Source organism: Solanum verrucosum, unplaced genomic scaffold (assembly GCF_900185275.1).
Source record: "Solanum verrucosum unplaced genomic scaffold, falcon-dt-bn FXZP01000197.1, whole genome shotgun sequence".
Lineage (NCBI taxonomy): Eukaryota > Viridiplantae > Streptophyta > Magnoliopsida > Solanales > Solanaceae > Solanum > Solanum verrucosum.
Window position 1 is genome coordinate 207,787 of NW_026020363.1, and position 10,471 is coordinate 218,257.

A 10,471-nucleotide genomic window follows, 5' to 3' on the forward strand; every position below is an offset into this window, starting at 1 on the left:
TGGGGTTTAGTGCTTTTGACAAGAATGAAATGAAAATAAATAAAAAATAATAATAAAAGACATAAAATAAGGTTTACATTTGATTGAACAATAAAAATTAAGGGGGAAAATATAACAAAATTTAAATATTGGAGACCTAATCCGAAGTTTCCTTATTTCATTTATTTCAATTTCTCCTTCTTAGGATTGTTTGGTACGAGAGAGGCGTTTTCTTAAAAATATAATAAGTTTCTTACTTATTCATTTGTATTTGATATTTGAAAAACAAATCATTCTAAAAATATTTATATATAATCCACAAAAACACTACAAGAGTATGAGCATGTAGGGGTGGGTGCTACTGGTGCAGGGGAGGGGAACTGAGTTGTCTTGAAGTTTGAGGAGGACATAATCAATGTAATTTCATAGAATTTATTTTCTCTATTTCTATCAATAACCATATGGATATATATAATATTTGGTCATTCATGTTTCCCCGGGATTGCAACAAAAGGTGGACTACTCTTTCAGTCTCTTTCTTTCGTGTTCCATTGTCCCGTTTTGCTCCCAAAACAAGTTATTGATGGAAAGTGTCATACCAAGTAAGGGTATTGATACTTTGCATAGTTTCGTCAAGTTCATCAGGATAAACAATAATTGTTGCAGCACTAACTAGAGTTTCATTATGATAGACATTGTTTACGTGAAAATTCATAAAAAAAAAAAAAAAGGAACAAAAGATTGCAGCATATATCCCCGCATCTTCTGATCAATCCTATCCACCTTCTCCTGCTGATTGCAAATGACACTTCGTTTTTAGATTCTACTTTTTTCCTTCTCAAATTCCAGTTTCGAGTTACCTTCTAAGTAAAATCATAAATTGAAGTGCTTTCACATTAAAAAATTTCAAGCCCCTCTCAACCATGCTCTTTAAAATAGACAATTATTCAATATTGAACTTTAACTTCATAGTTGGTGTCATGCTTCCTCTCATATGTGTCTAGTGATTTCTCAGAGTAATAAACATGTTGTAAGCATATTGAGAGAGTAATAAAATTACTATCAAAGGACACTACTAAAAAACGACGGAAGTAAAAGCGAAGGATAGCGTCGCTCCAAAAAGTGACGCCATTAGCCACACTGTCCATTGCTTTTTAATTAAAATAACTTTATTAAAAAAATTAGTCCGTCGCTTTTTTCGCGGATTTTTGCTAATTAATTATTTTATATAAATAGCGACGCAGCCCATCGCTTTTCATTAAAAATAATTATTTATTAATTTCAAAATGTCATGCCGTCCGTCGCTTTTTATTAATTTTAATTGTTTAATTATTTTTTAAATTAGCGATGGATAGCATCTTTATGTCCGTCGCTTCTTGGTCAAAATATCTAGTCAAATATTTTAAGAAAGCGACGGACAGTGTCCTTAGTCCATCGCTTTTTGGTCAAAATGTTGGTCAAACATTTTTTTTAAAAAGCGATGGACATAGAGACGTTGACCGTCGCTTTTAAAAAATATATGCACTAGCAGACGCGATTTTCCCCATTTCTCCATATAAAAAACAAAATTGAGAAATATTTTGATTTAATTTTATTAAAATCGTGTTTCGGAGGACGGTTTTGTGTAAAATAAAAAACAAAAAAAATTATAATACCGACTTCCGGATGTTGGTAAAATTAAATAGTATGTAATAAATTAATATTTTCAATTGACTTTAAATAAATCGTCCTCCGAATGACGGTTTTATATAAGTTAAAAAATAATTTAATATAAAATACCGACCTCCAATGTCAATATTATTTAATTAACATGATTACTTTTTATTTATCTTAAAATTTAAAGTGTATTTGTTATTATATCTAATTACTTTTAATAAAAGCGACATCCGGAGGTCGGTTTGTTTAAAATATTCCTATTAATCATAATTTTGCTATTGTGCATAATATTAAATTTTCATTTTACACCTACAATTAATGTTCAAAAAGTGTAACAATTTTGTATACTTTTATAAATAAAAAGTTAGAATTCGTGGAATAAATAAAAAAATATCTATTATCCATATTTAGAGTATGAAACTACGTTGATATGAATTAGGAGATAATTATACTTATATTTATAGAGTAATGTACAAATTCTATCAGTCCGTCGTCTAATCATGAACTTAATATCTCATGTCATGATGTAGTTGAGGTGAAGAGCTAACATACAATCCATTCGAGTATGAAATACGAGATAGTATTATTATATACGTTCGATCTTGAATGGATGTCAAGTGTAGTGATCACCTCCTAATTATGATGACATGTAAAGGATACTTCATCGGAGTATGAAATACGTTGATTAATTGTATATTCCTCGAGTAGTTTAACAAATCAAGTCTTAAATACTAGTGGTTCAGATATGAAATACATTATCAATTAAAGAAATACCGATGATCAATTCAAGGAGATTTATATATTAAATTTGATATTGATAAACTTTTATTGATCAATAAAATTAAATTTCTATAATTAGAAGGTATATAATTTTAATTTATAAAATTAACTTGATGGATAAATTAAATTTATTAAATTAAACTTCTGTTGATGTGTAGTTAAATTATATATATATATATATATATATATATATATATGTAATTTTAATTAATAAAATCAACCTCAAAAGGTGAGTTCATATTAAAATAAATTAATAAATACCGACCTAAAGAGGTCAGTATATTTAAATAATTATTTTATTTAAATAATATCAACTTCACAATGTTAGTATGTTGACACCCAATTTTGACCGACCTATAACCCTTTCGGAAGTGCTATTCGATTAAATACGTATTTTTAAAAAACTATGCCGAGTTTAAATTTTTAATCAATTTTGTCTAAAAATTATATATTTTAGTATGCATGCTTTATAAAATTATCATAAATATTATTAAAATATTTTTAAAATTATAAGTAAAACTCGAAAAAATTATTTTATTCAAATGTTTTAAAATTTAAGTGATTTTTATTATATAAAATGTTATAATATTTGTAGTATTTTAATTGGATAGCATTTCTTTAATTTTCTCGAAATCATTTAATTTTTAGCCCATTCTGATCTAATTCCTTTCAATTCTAGCTTTTTCCTTATCCAATTCATTGCAATTCTAGCCACCTCAATCCAATTTCGTTTTTCAATTATAGCCTCTTATATCAATTTTAGTTGCAATTTTAGCCATTCATTCATTGCAATTATAACCCTTGTCCAAATCTTGAAAACATTAGTTTAAATCCGAACCGTCCATCCTTTAAGTGAATCCGAGATCAAATCCTAGCCGCTCATCTTAACTAATCCAATGACTCAGATTAAATCTACCTAACCTTCCTATTTTTGACCTAAAAAAAGACCAAACCCTTTTTTGAAATCTCATTATTTTCTTCTCTCTCTAGCTGCGCCGCAGCCCCCTCTATCAGTGAGAACCGACGAGAACTCCACCATCGCCGGTGAGCTCTCCCTCTCGCTCCTCCCATCGCCCTCCTCCCTTCGCTTTCCTCTTCTCATCTCTTCTCTATCCTTGATCCCTCCCTTCTCTTCTCTCCGGCAAGAATGGCGAGACAAATCGCCGCCTCCCTCTTGTCTCTCTAATCAACGAAAGCTCCCTGCTCTCTCTCTCCCTCACCTGCTCCGGCCAGCTAGTTCCAAGTAATCAACATCAATAGCAGGCGAGGAGAGCAATATTATCTCCAGCCAACAACAACCAGCGCGAGAGCCAGCTCCGACGAGCTACCGGCGACACATACCCCGACCTCGACCCACTGCCCTTCTCCTTTAATTCAAGGTTAGGGTTTCATAATATTATTTTGAATTTCTTTCAATTTGAGTATTGAATTTGTTAATTAGTGTATTGAATTAGATTTTAGTAAGTGAATGATTTAAGGTTTTTTGATTGTTAGTTTGAATTAGGGATTATTTGATTGTTAGTTTGTGTTTGTTGATTGTGGAATTGAAAATTTTAATGTTGGGGTTAGTTTGAATTAGGGTATCTTAGGATTTGTTTGAAATTCGGCATTTCTTGAGTTAATTAGTTTGATTTTGGAATTGTAAGATTAGATTGAATTGGGGTATTTAAGGAGTTGTTTGAATTTAGGATTTAGCACTAGTTAGATTTTGGGATTTTAGGACTAGTTTGAATTTGTGATTTTAAGACTTGTTTGAATTTTGAATTTAGGACTAGTTTGAATTATTATTGAGATTTTAGCACTACTAATAGTTTGAATTTGGAATTTTCGCACTATAGTTTGATTTTTGAATTCTAGGAGTACTTTCAATTTGTGATTTTAAGACTAGTTTGAATTTGGAATTTAGGACTAATAGTTTGAATTATATTTGATATTTTAGGACTAATTAATAGTTTGAATTTGGGACACTAGCTAGCTGGTTTGAATTTGGAATTTTAGGGATTTGAATTACAACTTAATTAGAACTTATAATTAATTATAACTTGAATTTACTATAAATTGAACTTAATTAAGAATATGAACTTGAAATTAGAACTTGAACTTGGAACTAATTAGCTTGAATATATAACTTATTAAGTTTAGAAATTAGATATGAACTTGAATTGAAACTTGAACTTATTAAAACTTTAATATATATATATATATATATAAACTAATATTCTTGGATTTGAAGTTTATATTTATCTAATTAAAGAACTTTTCGTGCTAGGAAACTGAGGTAGCTCAACATTTAAAAAAGTTGATACAAGACTATATTGCTTCTTTCATCAAAGTTGGAGATAAGGTTGGTGCTTCTAAATTTCTTAAGTTCAAGTACAATTGTTTTCAATGATGTGTTTGTGTCCATCTAGTATTAATACTTAGCTTTAATTTTGTGATAATTTTTTTTGTGTCCATCGAGTGTTTGTTAAGCATAAGTACCAACACTAGTTGATCCTATTGAAGACAAAATTGATTTTCTTGCAAGATCGATTTGTGTCCATCTAGTGTTGACACTTGGCTTTAAATTTAGAAATAATATATTTGTTAAGCATCAGTACCAACACTAGTTGATCCTATTGATGACAAAATTGATTTTCTTGCAAGATCGATTTGTGTCCATCTAGTGTTGATATTAAGTTTTAATTTAGGAATAATGTGTTTGTTAAGCATAAGTACCAACACTAGTTGATCCTATTGATTTTAAAATTGATTTTATTGCAAAATCGATTTGTGTCCATCTAGTGTTGACACTTAGCTTTAAAAAGTTGTTAAGTTCTTAAGTTGTTTAAATAAGTTAAATTAAATAATGTGGTTTTGTTGATGGATTTAATTGTTGGAATTAATTAAACTAGTTCAAGTTAAAAAGTTGTTAAGTTGTTTAAATAAGTTAAATTAAATAATGTGGTTTTGTTGATGGATTTAATTGTTGGAATTAATTAAACTAGTTCAAGTTAAAAAGTTGTTAAGATGTAAATAAGTTAAAATAAATAATGTGGTTTAGTTGGTGAATTTAGTTGTTGTATTAAGTCAAAACTAATCTAGTTAAAGTTGTTATGTTGTTTAAATAAGTTAAAATAAATAATGTGATTTAGTTGGTGGATTTAGTTGTTAGAATTAAGTCAATACTAAACTAGTTAAAGTTATAAATTTGTTAAGTTGTTTAAATAAATTAAATTAAATAATGTGGTTTAGTTGGTGGATTTGTTGAAGGGGATGGATGATAACTTCTCATCATTGAATAGTAAATTGAACTCTCATGCCAATGCCATCAAGATACTTGAAGGTCTGCTAAGTCTACTTTCAGCTCAATTGAAACTAAAGTTAGCAATGGAAGATAACAACAAAGAGTTGGTTGTGGTTACTCGTAGCGGAAAAGTAGCAATAAATGGTATGATGGGAAATGAAGAGCCTCAAAAACACGGAGATGATCGAGGCATGGAGGAGACTGATACACCTATCCATCACAACATTGCCCAAAAATCATAAAAAGATGCGGAACAACACGTTCAAATCCATAAAGTCATGCATCCTTTACCTAAAATACCTACCCCATTTCCTCAATGCCTAAAAAAGAAGAATGAGGATGAGAAATTCAAAAAGTTCTTATCGGTGTTTAAGATATTATCAATAAATCTTCCCCTTGTGGAAGCATTGTTGGAAATGCCGGGGTACGCCAAGTTCATGAAAGAGTTGGTCACAAAGAAAACGAGTTTGGATTTTGAGACAATTGAAGTTTTCCATAGTTGTAGTGCAATTATGACTAAGGAGCTGATAAAAAATGAGAGGATCCTAGGGCATTCACCAATCCTTGCACCATAGGCATGCTCCAATTCGGTAAAGCTTTATGCGATTTGGGAGTAAGCATCAACTTAATGCCCTATGCTATATACAAACAACTTGGGTTGGTTGAACCGAAAGCAATAACAATGAGACTCTTGATGGTAGACCGTTTAATCAAACATCCCATAGGGATACTTCATAACATCTTGGTGAAGGTCGATCAGTTCATTTTTCCAGCTGATTTTGTGATTTTAGATTGTGAAATAGATGCTTAAATTCCCATTATTTTGGGAAGGCCATTCTTGGCAACCGGGAGAGTGTTGGTGGATGTTGAAAGTGAAGAATTGAAGTTTCAGGTGAACGAATATGAAGTAACCTTAAATATTTGCAAATCCATGAAACACCCAAGTGATATTCATGTGGTGTCTACTGATGATGTTATTGATGAGGCGGTAGCTAGTTTAAGCCATTTGATGTGCACGAATGAACCCCTTGATGTTGTACTTGCTAATTATGATGAATCCGAAGTTCAGGGCTATGAGGAAGTAGTACCTGCTTTGTTGGGATTATGAGGGTATTCAAACACTCCAATCAAGTTGGATATTGACCTAAAAAATAGACAGAGTCCTCCTGTAAAGCCATCAATAGAAGAACCACCTAATATGGAATTGAAAGCACTTCCCTCTCATCTCCGATATGCTTTCTTGGGGGTAAATAACACTTTATCAGTGATCATTGCAACTGACTTGCTTGAATGGCAGGTGAAATTGCTCCTCGAAGTGTTGCGAAAACATATAAAAGCTATATGATGGACCATCGCTGATATAATGGGCATCCCTCCCGGTATTTGTACTAACAAAATTCAGCTTGGTAATGAGTGTAAGCCTAGTGTATAGCATTAGCAGAGATTGAACCCACTAATGCAAGAAGTGGTAAAAAGGAGATCATCAAGTGGTTAGGTGCATGTGTGATCTACCCTATTGCGTACCGAAAAAGGGAGGTATCACCGTAGTCCCAAATGAAAAGGGGGAGCTTGTGCCGACTAGACCGCTGACTAGGTGGAGAGTATGCATGGATTATCAAAAGCTAAATTTGTGGACTAAAAATGATCACTTTCTTATGCCTTTCATGATCAAATGCTTCACCGGCTATCAGAGAGAGGTTGGTACTGCTTTTAAGATGGATACTCCGGTTACAACCAAATCTCTATTGCGCCGAAAGATCAAGAGAAAACCACCTTCACCTGCCCTTATGGAATGTTTTCATTTAAAAGAATGCCATTTGGGCTATGTAATGCCCTGGCAACATTTCAGTGTTTCATGTTATCTATCTTTGCGGACATGGTAGAAGATTCTATGGAGGTATTCATGGATGACTTCTCAGTTGTAGGGGATATGTTTGAAGAATGCTTGACGTATTTAGGGCAAGTTCTCTAAAGATGCGTGGAAACAAACCTGGTTCTGAATTGGGAGATATGCCACTTCATGGTGAAGGAAAGTATAGTTCTTCGGCACAAGGTTTCACAAAAGGGATTGGAAGTTGATAAGGAAAAAAAATGAGGTGATTGAGAAACTACCTCCGCCGATTTTAGTGAAGGGTGTTCGCAGTTTTGTGGGACATGCTGGGTTCTACCAGAGATTCATCAAAGACTTCTCAAAAATTGCACACCGCCTATGAAAGCTCTTGGAGAAAGAAGTGAAGTTTTATTTTTATGAAACTTGTATGGTTGTGTTTCGATGCTTGAAAGAAAAATTGGTATCTACCCCGGTCATCATCACCCCTGATTGGTAAGAATCTTTCGAAGTAATGTGTGATGCTAGTGGCACAACATTAGGGGTGGTATTGGGACAGAAACACAATAAATTATTTCATCCTATCTACTATGCTAGCAAGACTCTAAATAGTGTTCAACGTAACTACACTGTTACTGAACAAGAGTTACTTATGGTGGTTTATGCATTTGAAAAATTTAGAGCATACTTTTTAGGCACGAGAGTGATTGTGCACACTGACCATGCTGCATTCCGTTACCTAATGGCAAATAAGGATGCCAAGCCAAGGTTGATAAGATGGGTGCTTCTCTTGCAAGAATTTGATTTTGAGGTCAAATATAGGAGAGGGTGTAAATATTAGGTGGCTGACCGCTTATCAAGATTAGAGGGTAAGGAGTATGACGAAGCTAAAGTTGACATAAATGATTCTTTTCCCAATGAGCAAGTGTTTGCGGCAACTCTCACCCAACCTCCATGGTATGCCGATTTCGCAAACTACATAGTGTGTGGATTGATGTCGGATGAAATGAACTTCTATCAACAAAAGAAGTTCATGTTCGATGTTAAAAGGTACTTTTGGGATGAACCATATTTGTTTCGGGAGTGTGCAGACCACATCATTAGAAGGTGTGTTCCGGAAGAAGAAGTGATAGAAATTCTAAACGCATGTCATGCTTCACCAGTGGGGGGTCATCATAGCGGTGTGCGTATAGCCGCTAAAGTGCTCCAAAGTGGCTATTATTGGCCATTTTTCTACAAGGATGTGCACAAATTTGTAAAGAAATGCGTTCAGTGCCAAAAGCAAGGCGGAGTGTCCAAAAGATACGAGTTACCCCTCACTCCCATCTTAGAAATTGAACTATTCGATGTTTGGGAATAGATTTCATGGGTCCATTTGTGAGCTCATATGGGAATAAATATATCTAGTGGCTGTGGATTATGTTTCCAAATGGGTAGAAGCTGTTGCACTTCCAAAAAATGAAGGGAAAAGTGTGGTTCAATTTCTGAAATGTTACATCTTTACTAGATTCGGTACCCCTAGAGCTATCATTAGTGATGGTGGATCCCATTTTTGTAATAAATGGTTCTCAGCTGCATTAAGCAAGTATGGGGTGAAACACAAGGTAGCAACTCCATATTATCCCCAAACAAGTGGTCAAGTTTAAGTGTCCAACCAGGAGATCAAGAGCATCTTGGCCAAGACAGTAAATGCTAATAGAATCGACTGGTCTCGAAAGTTGGATGGCGCATTATAGGCATATCGTCCCGCCTACAAAACACAAATAGGGATGTTACCGTATCAGCAGGTTTTTGGAAATTCTTGCCATTTATCAGTCGAGTTAGAACACAAAGCAATGTGGACATTGAAAGCTTTGAATTTGGACTGGACAAGAACCTCTAAAGAGAGAGTGGAGCAGTTAAACGTGTTGGAAGAATTCAGGTTGAGAGCTTACAAAAGTTCAGCTCTTTACAAAGAAAAGATGAAGAAGTGGCATGATGCTAAAATATTTAAGAGAGAGTTCAAAGTGGGAGATCCGGTGCTACTCTACAACTCCCGTCTTAGACTTTTTCTCGAAAAGCTCAAGTCCAAATGGTCAGGACCATTTAGAGTGACACGAGTGTTCACTAATGGTTCCATCGAAGTTGAAGGTCAAGAAGGACCAGCTTTTAAGGTGAATGGGCAACGTTTGAAATCATACTTTGGCGAATGCCAAGAGATCTCCCTGATTGAGGTGGTGAACTTGGAAGATGCGTAAGGGAATTTCCATGTAGTGTCACGACGTTAAATAAGGCGCTTCTTGGGAGGCAACCCAAGTTTTAGTGTTTTAAATAATATGTGTTGATGTTGCAGGTGAAGGATACTGAGCGAGGAAGATTCACTCGGCGAATTGCCGAGACAGTTCAATGATCACGATGTAGCTCGCCTTGTGAATTGTGAAGATGAGGCTAACGTTCTGGAATATTTGGTGAGAGAACTATGTCCCTCGGTGTATCGCCGATGTGCTTAGGCGAATCGACTTGTCTCGCCTTTCTACTTTAGCACTTGCAGTGTAGTTTAGTGATCGATTCGGTGGTTCTCCACATCCAATCTGTGAATCACTGAACGATTCAACGACCTTCTGCGTCTCCACCAATTTTCTCTCTTTCGAGAGTGTCATGCACTGCAAATAAGAGTGAAAACCCATTTTTCTTAGGCGCATCACCGACTCATTCCGCGACCGGCTCCCTACCTCGCCAATGGACGCTTAGTGAAGATTCCTTGCCATCTTGCCCTGCATTTTTACATACTAGAATTTTATTTTTGGTTGCTAGTTTTCTTTAATTATTTTAGATTTTATCTTTACTTTGTTTGAGGTAGTGTTCGTTCTCTAGTCACATTGAGGACAATGTTGAATGCTGTTGGTGGGGGTGGTTCTTAGTTAATGACCCCTCTCGTTTGTATTAAATGTGGATGTTCTCTT

General features: G+C 34.2%; 1 protein-coding gene across 1 annotated transcript; it reads left to right on the top strand.

The window, feature by feature from the left end:
* The first annotated feature begins 9,298 nt into the window (after window positions 1–9,298).
* On the top strand, window positions 9,299–9,918 carry LOC125837794 (uncharacterized). The gene is made up of 2 exons (XM_049516867.1): window positions 9,299–9,745; window positions 9,862–9,918. The coding sequence occupies exons 1-2, from the start codon at window positions 9,299–9,301 to the stop codon at window positions 9,916–9,918; spliced, it is 504 nt and encodes a 167-aa protein (XP_049372824.1).
* The last annotated feature ends 553 nt before the right edge of the window (window positions 9,919–10,471 follow it).